We start from the raw sequence: 13674 nt of genomic DNA, 5'->3' as shown, positions 1-13674 counted from the left end.
GTTTCTTATTTATTTTAACGTCCAGTTTTCAGACTCATTTTCACAAACCTTCCCACTCAGCAATTTCGATCGAAATTTAAGTACTCAGCGATTCGGTAATAATTGATTTTCAATAATAATCGTGGTCATAAGTAGACTGTCAAATTTTACGTCTCGAAAATGATTGAAAATTTTCTGAATTAATTGAAATTTTTCATTGCAGCTTCGATTGACTGAGATTCTCAGTTGGCAACCATTCGAGCAAAACATTCTGCGAGTTTTGAATTATTTGCAGATTTTAGCACAAACAATGAAGCCTTGACCAGAAAGATAGCGAATGAGGAAGGAAACGGACTATCGCAAACCACATCCATCTTTTCTTAGCACGAAGGCAATTTTTTTAACGGTCTCCTCAATTAGAACTGAGAGTTCTTGGGACTAAGAGCGAAAATAAGTGGTGCCAAGTGTTCCCAATAGAATCAGACGTTTCTTGGGTCAATGAAGAATCAATAAAAATGCCATCACACGGTAATTACGAAGTAACGAGTGCAGAAGAGGGCAAAGTAGCAGAACGAGATCAATCTTTTCGAAGTTGTGTTATTTCTATGCTCATATTTATTCTTTTATCGATAGTTTTGATCCTCGTAAGTTTGCCTTGGAGAACATTTCAGACGCGACAAATTCATCGCCCGGAAAGCGACGAGAGTTTAATAGAATCTGCGAAAATCGAAGGTAAAGGATTCTCGACTAGTTCCACAGAAGGATCTGTCGAGAAGGAAGTGGAGGATTTTGAACCATATACAACATATGAAACAACGGAAATTCCTGTCGAAAGTGTCACACAAACGGAGGAAAATGAGATTTCTTTCGAACGATACTCCAACAATAGAACGAGAGAGAATTCGCATGAAAAGGAAAAGCAAATCGTGGAAAACGACGCTCCTTTTGAACAATACACCAACAATGAAACTACAGAAATCCCCGTGTCCAGTACAACTGAAAAAATGTTGATGACCACGTCCCAAGTGTCGACAGAAATTGCAACAACTCTGGAAACTTTCTTCAGCCCTGAGACAACAACACTGCGAATGATTGACAGTACAACTCAGGCACAATTTTCAAACGGAGATCAATCGAATCCCGAGCACGGAACGACTTCTGTAGAAAGTGACGAAACAAGCTCGGAAATGTTGGAAGAATTTGTCACAAAATTTACTACGAAAGAGATTGAGTTATTGAACAAAGTGCCTGAAAGTTCGACACAAAAATCCAGAACGACCGAACTTTCCTTAGATCATCAAACGTCTTTGCAGAAATTGCTCGTGGCTAGTTACTTCGGTAACGAATCAATGACTTCGAAACCCGATTATTCCATGGAAGAATGGTTGGACGTAGTGGAAGTGAGCACAAGAGAAAAACCAACAGAATCGTCGACGACTTTTTCTACAAAAGTCGTTTCATCCTCGAGACTCCAAAGTCAGACAAATCCTGTGGCCGAATTTGTAATGACGACTCGAAAGAATACAACAGAATTCACCACTCCGAGAAACTCTATCGAAAAAACTACTGTTCTCGTATCCCAAGAAATTCGCGAGGGTAAAATCGACGCTTGTGAAACCGGAAGCTGCAAACAACTGGCGAGTAAAATCTTGTCTTACATGAATCACTCCGCCGATCCTTGTGACGATTTTTACGAGTACGCTTGCGGTGGCTTGGAGGCGGATCAACAAATAAATGAGAAAATATTGCTTCATCGAGTCTACGAAAAAATAGAGGGCAAGTCGAACCCTCTTCTTTTCCAATTTGTCTGTAAAATTGCTTCGGTTGAGTTTCCTCATTTTAAATGAAACTTTTTATTCCTTTCACAGCTCAAGCTCGCAAACCAAAGTATTCAAAATATTCACAGTTTATCGAATACTACGACAGCTGTCTCAAGTACGAATCCACTTATAATTTCGATTACAGAATCAACCTGGGTAAGTATCTAAAAAAATCATGAAAATAACAGTTTTCCTGGTTTTCGATATTCAGATGTTCTATTTCGCGTTAAAATCAAAATTTATAAGTTTGTTCACGTAAAGTAGTTAATTATTCAAAATCTGAATTGTGATTAAATTTACTTGCCAGGATTTAGCTTCGAGAAGTTTTTTTTTGCGATATTATGAAGCCAGAACATTTCAATTCGATTTGGCAACGTGAATTAAACACTTTCAGCTAAGCGTTCTCTGGAAAAAGTGGGTAAATTCTACACGAAACCAACTTGGCCCACGGATTATCCGAACTTTACAGCATTATTTACAAACATGTTGCTGTACAACAGGTTTGAGCATATGCAAATATTTCTTCGCTCATAACTTTTTATGGAAATCATAATTTTCGATTGTGAAAAAAAATTGTTCGTAGTCCTCTGCTGTTCGACATCGTGCCTGACGTGAATGAAAAAAATCCACAAACATTCACTCTCAAAATTGGGCCAGCTATCGATGAAAATCCTTTCCAATCGTTGCACGCACAAAATCAATGTCAAGACGAGAAATTTAAGCTTCAGCAGGAACACGTGGATTTGGATCAACTTTACGAATCCTACAAGACGTGCAAAGTAAGCAATACTTGCTTTTACATTCTACCTTTATGAAGCAAAAAATTTATTTTTTTAATGTTTTATCATTTCTTTTTGCAGAAAGATCCTAAAGTAATAGCCGTCACCGAGGCCTTGGAGAATCTTAGAATTTTCGAAGACCTGAAAAACCCATGGAACGAAACTCGCCATCTCGAAGACACCGTGACCGATATTTATCACGAAATAATCGAAGGGATTTTCACTGTAAATATAAATATTGTTTTAATCAACTCTTCATTGGGCGTTGATTTGAAAAATAGAATAGAAAAGTAGGGCAACAGTTTCAGTGGAAAATTCCTTGTTTGAGAGTCAAAATTTAAACAACAAATTTCATGAGTTTTATGAATTTCATGAGAAATTCATGAACACTTTTCCCACAAGTAATTGCGTACTAACTTCAGTTGACTGAAGCTTTTATGTCGATCTGTGTCGATGAGATTTTTTCATCCTTTTAGTATCTGCCGTCAGACAATGAAATTCGAGAGTCCTACAGATCGAAAAGTTATACTGTGATGACTCTTGGCGAGCTGCAATCGATGACCAAACTGGTAAGTACAAAAATATTTTCATTGCGTGAACGATTCCTCCAAAAATCATTTTTATTTCAGATAAATTGGGTGCACTTGATTAAAAAATTGACAGGATTTGATTTAGGACCAAATAGTGAATTACAAGTTTATCACAAAGTCGAATTAACTAGGGCTCTGCGACGCCTGGACGAATTGGCTCGTGAACACGACCGCAGGCTCCACAACGCTTTGCTGGGTCTCTACGCACAAAATCTTTATCAAAACGTGAGTAGAAAAATAAATCAATTTTATTTTTTCTAACGAAATAAATTGAAATCATCACTTGTAATGTCGTTTGAAAAAGCTCGTCGCAACGAGAACTGCTAGGAATTTTGAGAAGAAATGCTTCGATGTCGCAGCCCATTTCATGCGGAGAGAAGCTTCTTTATTGTATTTATCCTCCTTCAGTTTTAGGAAAACTCAAAATATGAAAAACATGGTAACAATTTATTTGATACTTCCGTCATTAAAACTAATTATTCCATTTATTGTGGCTTACTCGTTTTAAAATTGACAGATGCAAAGTATGTTTAACGATTTGAAAGAAACTTTGAGGCTCGAGTTGGAAAGTTCTGAATGGGCTGTGGATTGGGGTCGCGATGTGTTGCTCAAAAAGCTGGCAGACATGAAAATGTCGATTCCGGAAATATCTTACATAAAACGAAGTGATGTGTACCAGGTACGTCAACAAAATTGTCATTTAATCCCTTCGTACTTTATTCTCCATTTTTACAAGCTTCGTCTTACTCGAGCCAATAATCTCTCCCTCGCTTTTATAATCTTTTTTCATTTATTTACAGCTAAACATCACTGACAACTATTTCGAGAATTCTGTGGCTTTGATGAAAAAATACAGATCCAAGATTTACAGCGTGTTACGGAAGGATCCTAGTGACCCTGAACAAATGTGAGTTAGTTGGATGCTTATGATTGTTCTTTTGCCGTATTTACGAAGTAAATGATTTTTTTCTATCTCTTGAGCCTCGATTCGATGACTAAATCTTTTTTTACTGATTTTAATTCTCTCTTTTTTCTTTTTTCTTTCATAATCAGCTGGACTTTCTTTGCGTCACCGTATCAATCGAATCCTCTCACGATTTACGCGTTGAATCTCATCGTTGTACCATTTGGTGCGATCGATTGGCCAATATTAGAGGAAAAAATGGATTATATGAGTTTTGCGATAATTGGCAATCTGATAGCTCGAGAAATCGCTCATAATTTCGATACGAACGGTAAGTACTCTCTGGCCCATTCTCGTTATTCATAACTAGATGAATTTAATGCAATTGTATGGAAATATATTTACGACTGATAATTAAAATCGAAAAAGCACCAGTTGTTGTTTCGCGTTCAGCTAAGCCGTTTGAATTTTCCACAATTTTTCAAACGGTTACTTTTCAATATTTTTTTCGCTGTTTTTGCTTCAAGGTATTCGCTACTGGAACGGTTCCCGCGATTCTGAATTCGCTCTCATGACTGACAGCGATATAACGAAATCGAATTACGAAGATTACTTGAACTGTCAGAAATTTTCGATTTATCAAGAACCCGTGGAAATGACGGTTCCTCTTACGGGACAACAATTAACATTCAGAGTAACGAACAACTTTTTTATAACAATATCCTCGACATTTTCCAATTATGTGAACGCTAGCAAACATTTGACAATTCTTAGATAAACATTAAATTGGCACTAAACAAACATACTTCGATATTTCACACTTAATCATTATACACTCGTTCAAGGATGTTCAATCAGATTTTCGGTACTCGGTGATTTGACATTAGTCTTATCTGAATTCGAGAATAAGAGATTCCCCGAAAATCTTAAGAAATTAAAGAAATAATTTGTCAATTTGATGAATTTTCTTCAGTTTTTTTCCTAGAAATACATCAATTTTCTAGGAACTCTCTATAATCGTGGATCAATCATTTAACTAATAGTTGAGCATAGTGAAAGTTTCTGTAAATCAAAAAGCGCCGAAATTCTGGATGAATGAAAGTTCTTTACTTTAAACAGTGTTAAAAAATCGGTAATGAAGCGATGGTGAAATGTGATACAAGAAAATTCGTGACATCGATAATGACGCAATGTTCGAAGCCCTGCAGAATATCGAAGCGTTTGTAATTTTAGCAAAAAGTTCGAACGCTTATAATTTAATAGCGAAAGCACTGTTTTGTCGTACAGTTTGTATAGGATTTTATTTAAATATAAAATCGATGCAGAAAAAAAGACATGCGATAGGGCATAGGAATTAAAAGAATAAAGATGGCGAGGAAAAGGAGAAAGCTGGAGGAGGAATAAACAATATTATTAACTATTTAAAGGTCCCATCATTGACGTTGAACGAGAGGTTGTCTGACGCTGTGGGAGTGAGACTTGCTTACGATACTTTGGTTCGTTTGGGCAAAGGTATTTCGGAAAAACGATTGCCGTGGTTAGACTTGGACGTCAGTCAGCTTTACTATCTCGTATATGCACAGGTGAACTATATTCATATTCTTTTAGTCATAATTTGCACAATTATGCTCGTTTGTCTGTCGTGTCGATAGAAAAAAAAAGAAAAAAAAATTGAACAGAAAAAGAACGGTTCATTAATTCCTTTGCAGACTCATTGCACAAAGGAACCGCTCGCATCGTCATACGTAGCACTGAATGAAAATCCGTTGATGCCAAGCAGAATGCGAATTTTCGTGGCTGCTTCTAACGATAAAAAACTCGGGGAATCCTGGAAATGTCCCGAAGGCTCTCAATTGCTTCCAACTTTTACGTGCGGAGTATTCCCTCATTTGGAGTATCGAGGAATTGTGCCTGACGCTGCCTAATCCTCGAGGATTATTCGTCAGTTTGATATCACTTCATCGATCATGCGTAGACGTTGAAACAAGCGTTAATGACCAACTGGAAACACGCTTTCTTGCATTTTTCTCCTTCACCGTATTCCCATTTTTCTCTCCTTATAGTTCGACTCTTCATGTACCACGCTCCGTACATTTTATCACATGTCATATTCGACTAGAAAGTTTTATTTTTTCCTTCTGCTCCACTCTCATGGCCTCTTACTGATTCTTCTTATTCGTTATCGCGATTGCGGAGTTGTCTCATATCTCTTTCTTCCCCAATTCATCCAGAAATGCTTCATGCTCAGCCAGGTGCTCTGCACACATTGAAAAACAAAAGAAAAATATTGAAATCCATGACCTCGGGGACGAGGGATCGAACGGCTGAAGTTTGCAGCATCGTCGAAAGGTGACAAAATTTTCGTTTTTCTGTTTATCGGAGCACTATATTTATTTACAGGGTTTGAAAAATTTGGAGAAACTTCAAATTCTGAAAAACTATTTTGGAAATTCAAACGGTCATCAAATTTTTTCATTACCTCAAAGCTTCTGGACAACAGATTTTCGAATTACCATCACAATACTACGGAATACGAAGAAAATGGTTTCAAAAAAAGAACGAGTCAACGCCACTAACCACTAAGTATTATAAAACATGATACTACATTCGTCAAATTGAGAAATTTCCTTATTATGGATCGAGATATGTCACTTCAGCATAACTTTGGTTCTTAGCGATTGAATCAAAATACAACAATTCATATTGGGTTCTCGTGTCAACATGATTGGTAGACGGTTTTTTACATGGGAATGTTGTCCACCCATAAAAATTGCGTAGCGTCTAAATGGCGTGTAAAAACTTTCAAGCATTATTATTGTTAGTGAAAATAAATGTTTCGAAAGCCTGAACACAATAGTCTCATTTTATCAAACATTTTTACCACCGCCCCGTACCAAAATTCTGATAAAGTAATCATTTTTGGTTGTGAGTAAAGGGGGCATGAAAACGGTCCGAAATTCATCAACAACGAGAAAGCGTAAATGCGTTCAAGGCTGGTGGTTGTAAAAAATTAGTCAATTGAAACGTACCATCGCGATTTGTGGCATCGGCGAAAATCTTGTCCTGTTGAGTCGAGGACGGGCTTAGCTTGTCCGTCTGAAACGAATAAGTGCCATGCGCGGAATGCACAAAACACGAGTAAAAACAAAAAGTTGAGTTAATGAAAAAAAAAAAAGGAATGAAAAACGATGTCGCACATTCGAAGATCGTTAGATCGGTTAAAAACAAACTTTTCGTTAATTTTTATGTTCGAATTAATAATCCAATTGTGTGTGTCTCTCTCTCTCTCTCTCGACTGAAATAATGTCACGTAATGAGTGATCGTTTCTTACCAAAAAGATGCAAAAATTTCGAAGTCAAATCCATCTAAAAACGATGAAAAAAAAAAATCTTATTTTTTTAACCGCTCTAACCAATTGTATTATTTCACAAGTTAGTTACCAATTAAAATCTCAATGATTACGTCAATGGAAAGAAAAAATAATAAAAAATACTTAATGCTGGGGTTCAAAAAAAAGTGTACCTCGAAGTAACGATGCCAAAGCACGCAACCATAGACACACAGAACGGAAACCAGCGTTTGACAGAGCAACCACACGATTATGTTCACTGCTTGCGTACGTTCGAAGAGTTCAGCACCGTGCCGGATGCACAGTAAAGCTTCGGTAACCATTATGGCTCCATAAACCCAACATTGTGTACCAACGCGACTGCACGTTGGATCTGTCACGTACATGTAATATTGCCTGAATCAAAATAATACATTATTTTTTCAAGCTCAAATACGGCCGTTCAAAATCTTCAATAAAAATTTCCAAATAATAAACGGATTGAAAATTAAAGCAGGTTCGTCGAATCAGGAAGGCTTGAACAAAAATATCCTTAAATAACGAACACAATGGGAATTAAATGACATTCGAGCTGCTCAGTAAATTGAGATGTTCAGTAGTTTATTAGAAAAAAACGTTTTTAACGAGAAAAAATAATCCCTCCTGGAATACGGTAAGAAATACAGTGAAAACGAAGTTTCAATGACTGATGTGATGGAAAACAGCGTTCAATATTTCTTCGAAACCCGCAACGTTATCCGAAATTTTTCCCTAAAATAAAACTATTGACAAGATTGAACACTCTTTTGAAACTGCACATATTCGGTGTTCGTCACATTAAAAATTGTCAATTGATACTGTTCGAATCACCATGATTAAAAAAGAAAGTGAAAAAAAATGAGATTTCTCACCTTACCGAAGGGGCGACTATCACGCCTACGAGACCAAGTCGCGCGACAACGAAAATGTGCGACGGTGGAAACTCGTAAACGTGTTTCAGGAAGAACGTATTGAGTTCGGAGACCTGCCAGAATATAACCAACTGACAGAGTGCGACGAAACGCATGTGCGTGCACGTGGGATCGAGCCATCTTACAGAGGTCCAACTGGCAGGTGTAAACTGCAATACCGCTCTCTTGAGTTTGCCCGTAGTGCTCTCGATGTCACGAATGCTGACCCATTTGTACTCTCGCATTTCGAGAATCGAACAGATCTTCAAACCAACCCATATGCCCAGGGCGTTGCAGACGAGCACGTCAAGAATAATCGCGTCCCACCAGCACTCGGCAAAATTAGGTAGCAAATGGGTAAAAGCTATCTCCGTTACTTCCCACATTATACTAGTTGCCCATAAAAATCCACAGTGCCGTATAAGGATGGCCTTGAATGCCCAGCCTAAAAAATGTCCAAGAGCAAAAACGTCCAAATGGCTCCATATCTTTTCGAATGTAACTTGAGAACAATTAACTCCGTATTCTTTGTCCATGTCTATGTGAAACGAAGCCAGTCCAGGGTCTATCCAAACGAGCAATTTTCTCACTGTTTCGTAGCTTTGGAAAAGCAGAAACAGGAGAAACATCAAATAAAGGACGCTGCATCCAAACACTATCCTCCACACCACCGGATGAGGTCTTGTAAATGGTCCATTCGGAAATGTCAGCATCGATATGATGAGAAAGAAGAAAATCACGCATATTATCCCAGCCCAGAGATTGTCTTCTTCGTTGGTCACGTCTCTGCGCAAAAATAATCTCATTCATAGTTTTTACTCCCTTTATTCTATTGTAGGATATTGGTTTGATCATAAATTCAAAACATTCCTTATAGCCCTTGATTCGGGGAAAAAATAAATTATCCATAAGTTTTGAACAATATTTAAATACCCCCTTGCAATACCAATTATTGTTCAAGTGTTTTTCATCCTGATTATGCATCAGAAATTTATAAAGGAAATAAAAATAAAATACATCAAGATTCAAAAAAACTTATTCACATCATTTACAATCAACGTCAAAATGACAATCTTCAAAATAAACATATCTCTGATTGTGGAAAGTGACGAGTGACACGCATGTCTGCAACTGTTAACGTTATGTAAATTCAAATTTTGAGGTCAGAAATATTGCAATCCACATCTACTCGGTGAATAAGCAATTTTTATATCTTTCTAATTTTGCCAATTGTGCAATTGAAGTTTTTCCGAATTTGACAACACTTGTTTCTAAATTTCCTGAGAGTAGCAGGATTAATTTTTTGTTTTATATTTTGATTTATCAAAAAATCTCATTCATCGAATCAGAGTACCTCTGACAAAGAGTCAAAGGGATCAATGGTGGGAGGTCTCAATGTGAAAACGTGTTATGGTATAAATATAAACCTTGGAGTCATAATTCACATTGAAGCATGAATAAGTACTTACATGTTTACTTCTTGACAAGACGCAACAAAATCATCTGTTACTCTAATTTTGGTGCTCTAATTTGAAAATCTTATTTAAAATTTATTCAATATGAGAAAAATTGTATAGTGCACGAAACAACGAATGAATGATGATGATGATTTAGAATAACAGTAAACGGCAATAAAGATAGTTAGTCTCACTGTAATAGTATTATACAGTAACGAAGTTAAACTGCATTTTTTTCGAGTTCTCATTACAATGAGCTTCTTAGACAATCGTGAATAGATAAATAGAACGAATCAAAATTTCAGAACTACCATAAGCAATGAGTAATTTTGTAAAATTCTTCGGCATGTGAAAATTTCAAGGATAGAGCATGATAAAAACTATTGGAAATTTGAAGAATGAATAAAACTTAATTTTTTTCGAAACAAAATATGTATTTTTCATGACGATTCAATGATGAATGCTGAAGGTGAGAATAAGGAGATGAAATTCTATGATTTATCGAACGATGAAGTATCAAAGTTCAATAGGTAGAAATGGTAAAAGGTTCAGGATACGTAGAATGTTTTTATTTACCTGACAAAAGCGAAATAAATAACCGCTCCGATGGATATGAGAAGAAGGGTAATGGTATGAGGAGTGTAAAAAACCTCCATTGATATGTCGTCGACGGGTTTTTCATTGATGTTTGGAAAACTATCAGTTCCGGCGTGCAACTGTTGTCCTTCATTCGTGTCCGACGACGACAAACCGCCAAGGTTGTTGACCAATGTTTCGCTATCATCTCTCTTATTGCCTGGTAGTCTATTTCGCATGATGCAACATTCACTACTATCCTCGTTAGTCGCCATTCTGATACGTTATGTGAATTATTCTATTGCGTTTTTACTTAATAATCGAAAAAAAGACAAAGGAACAACCACGATTATGCGCTCGATGGTAAGAACGCAAAACGTGTTGTTCTTATAACTCGATTGTTCGCTTGTTCGATTGGACGATCCGACGAATCGCCACCAGTCGCGACTGCGTTCTATACTCGTGTCGTCTAAGCAAAAAAAAGGCTGCCAAAACACACGCAGGCGCGAAATTTCTCGTCTTCGATTGGTTGTTTAGAACCAGTCAAACTCATCGGTTTTGAGACTGATAACAGCGCCATCTCCAAGCACTTTTCTCAATTTCAACACGAGATACGAACCCCCGACTTTTTATTTCTATTTGCTTTTTGTCGAGACCTTGAGTTTCATCGAAACTCAAAGACTCAGAAGCACTGAACTCACGAAGCTTTCTTTTAACCCCAGGGACTGCGAAATAACTTGAAAAATTTGATTTTTTTCGACAACAAATATCCATATTCCACAGAAAACTTGAAATGTCTTCGGTGTCAAAAAAGTTCCCCTCTCGTCCCTACACACAAAGAATCTTCTAGACACTCGAAATTTTCGTTGCAATTTTCGATCGTCAAATATAGTGCAAAACAGATATTTCGAAGTCATTTCTTCCGTTACTGTTCCGAAGTTAATTTCAACAAACACTAAAAAACACGAATTTAAAGGACACCGTTTGAACATAAAAAATTTTTATTTACTCAGTGTATTTCGTGACCCTTCTGCGGAGGCATAGTGCATGTTTTTATGCTCGTGATCTCAGCGTGTAAGTATATTACGTCCCGTATTCTTTATTCGAATTGGATTGAATTTTAAATGCTTCAAGAAATGTTGCGCTGGTTGAATCCAAAAATTTGCCATTCCTTTATACGGAATCCTGATCTGACACTTTTTCACCGAATGCGATTTAATACACTGATCTCTTAGTAATGAAAAAACGAACGAATAATAAGTAATGTTCATTTCCAAGTTCATCAACTTACTCTATTACTCTGTGAACTAACGTTCACGGTTCTCATCAAATTAATAATTTTTCATTCTTGTGCAAATTTACAATTTCGTGAAATTTTCTTCGAAAAATAGTTTTTTTCTACATTCGGCTGATGTGAGACCGGGCATGACAGAGAATTAGACGACAAATCGGGAAAAGTATTCAAAGGCTGAAACGTCGCGCGAAGCGTTTTCGGTCGTTTTGCAGTCCTGTAAAGTGTAAAGACGAGGAAATAGCGGAGAACGCAGTCCCTCGCGTACTAACAGTGACAACAAGGAAAAAAAAAGCGGTCGAGGAAAGAACCGCCTCGTAGATGCAGCCGAGTACAAGATTCTCAAGATCTGAATTTCTGACAGGGCAAAGCGATATCAATATTATTAATAAAACTGCACCGACGATTCGGCCTCAAATTTCAGTCCTAAAGCACAACTAGAATTAATAATCACTTTTTCGGAGATTTTGTCACGTAATTCTAGGTGGAAAAAAAATGCAAAGCAAATTCGAAAAGACCAAGTCCTGAGGAATCTTTTGTTATTTGAAATGTGTCAGAGAATAACCGAACAAGAATTTCGTAAAAATGTGCCTTTTTTCGTTTTTTTCATTTGTTATTTTTACTGATGAATACAAATATCGCGATAATCGAGTCAAAATTGATGGACCTTCATCGATAAAAACTGAAAAAACGAGAAAAAGTTTCGAAAATATGCAGAACAGCTAGATTAGGGTTAGAATTTTAAATCTGACTTGATTTTTATCGTCGTTCATTATGATTTGAATAAATCCGGAAAAAGTATGCTCAAAAAATGTTTTTTCGTTACTCTCATTTTGCTAAAAGGAAATTTGTAATACCCGCTGTTTACACAAATCCAATTTTCAACGAATGTTTTGGTCCACCGGAGAACGAAACCAGTTATAACCGCAATCTCCATATTCGGAAACAATTGTTTTTTATTTATTTCCTAACCTCTCTTTGGATGTTTCGTCCCACGCTCGTTTCGGAGACAGTTATAACACTTTGTAGCACACTGACTCTCGAGCAACATGAATCACCCACGAGGAATCTTTCTTCAACGGTCACAAACCGTCTCCGTCTCTCGCAGATCGCGAGGAGCTTCCAATGAATCAATGTACTCAAAATTTGCATGAGAATAAACTGTGAGCGCGCGTCTTATCAACGTTGTCAGAGGCGTGATGTATTACAATGGACACTTTAAATAAACATCAACAACATGGGCTATCGATAATGTGCTCGAACTTTCAGATGAAAAAAATGTTCTCGATCCCCGTATTTTTCAAACATTCCCTCAAGGTAAAAAGATTGAATATCAAACACCCAATAACTTCGGAACACTAACCTTCAGGCAATCACAAAAACAAGAGTTAACTCGGAAAACCGTCGAGTCAGAATTTGACAAAATTCCATCAATTTTCGAGAGTAAAATGAGATGAGCTGTTGAAAAGAATAACAACGCCTAAACGTGATGATCGTTCAGCGATGGAGCGCAGCTGTCTTAGCAACGATGAACAAAGCTCTGAAAAGGAAAAAGTGGAAAAAGACGATTCCATATATATCCAAACACGTTTCAACGCTTGTCACACGTACGGGTCAATCTGTGCGTAATCGAGTTGACTTTAAAAGTGTAATTGTGTATTTTTTAACTGCAAATTTTTATTCCAGGCACACGATACGAGTAATAATTAGTAGAGTGCGCTTATTCTTGCGAATCTCATTATTTTGTGATAAAATCAATCTTTCCTTTACTAATGTGCTTAAAAATTATGTCGAAATTAGTTTCTTTTTCCTTAGAAAAATTATCGATTTTTTTCGAGTTTAATGCTGTAAAAACATATTCGAAACTTAATGACGAAAAAACTGCATAAAAGTACCACGAAAGGATAAAAGTGTTGGAAAGCAGAAAAAAAGTATGGTTTACGAAAGAATTTTTGAAAATGTGTAATTACTGCGGATAAATTCGACGTAGATTGGGTCA

At 36.8% G+C, this 13674-nt stretch overlaps 2 protein-coding genes across 4 annotated transcripts; one reads left to right on the top strand and one right to left on the bottom strand.

The window, feature by feature from the left end:
• Positions 1 to 413: 413 nt before the first annotated feature.
• On the top strand, positions 414 to 6921 carry LOC122416623 (endothelin-converting enzyme 1-like). Its single transcript, XM_043429691.1, has 14 exons — positions 414 to 1755; positions 1848 to 1955; positions 2194 to 2299; positions 2383 to 2578; positions 2660 to 2803; positions 3055 to 3147; positions 3208 to 3393; positions 3473 to 3607; positions 3686 to 3847; positions 3969 to 4075; positions 4222 to 4435; positions 4551 to 4766; positions 5500 to 5655; positions 5782 to 6921. The coding sequence occupies exons 1-14, from the start codon at positions 495 to 497 to the stop codon at positions 5995 to 5997; spliced, it is 3300 nt and encodes a 1099-aa protein (XP_043285626.1). The 5' UTR covers positions 414 to 494; the 3' UTR covers positions 5998 to 6921.
• Positions 5611 to 11174, bottom strand: l(3)77CDf (phosphatidylserine synthase 1 homolog l(3)77CDf). 3 transcript variants are annotated; one of them, XM_043429578.1, is made up of 6 exons: positions 10385 to 11174; positions 8313 to 9137; positions 7596 to 7818; positions 7405 to 7438; positions 7102 to 7168; positions 5611 to 6329 (listed from the first exon to the last, which is right to left on the bottom strand). In XM_043429578.1, coding segments are annotated over exons 1-6 (1425 nt in total). In that variant the 5' UTR covers positions 10660 to 11174; the 3' UTR covers positions 5611 to 6328. The 3 variants fall into 3 exon arrangements, with proteins under 3 accessions (XP_043285513.1, XP_043285512.1, XP_043285514.1); XM_043429577.1 differs by lacking the exon at positions 7405 to 7438; XM_043429579.1 differs by lacking the exons at positions 7102 to 7168; positions 7405 to 7438.
• Positions 11175 to 13674: the final 2500 nt, after the last annotated feature.

The sequence above is a fragment of the Venturia canescens genome, chromosome 9 (genome assembly GCF_019457755.1).
Source record: "Venturia canescens isolate UGA chromosome 9, ASM1945775v1, whole genome shotgun sequence".
Taxonomy (NCBI): Eukaryota; Metazoa; Arthropoda; class Insecta; order Hymenoptera; family Ichneumonidae; genus Venturia; species Venturia canescens.
The sequence above is the reverse complement of the archived record's forward strand: the minus strand, read 5'-3'. Positions and strand labels throughout refer to the sequence as shown.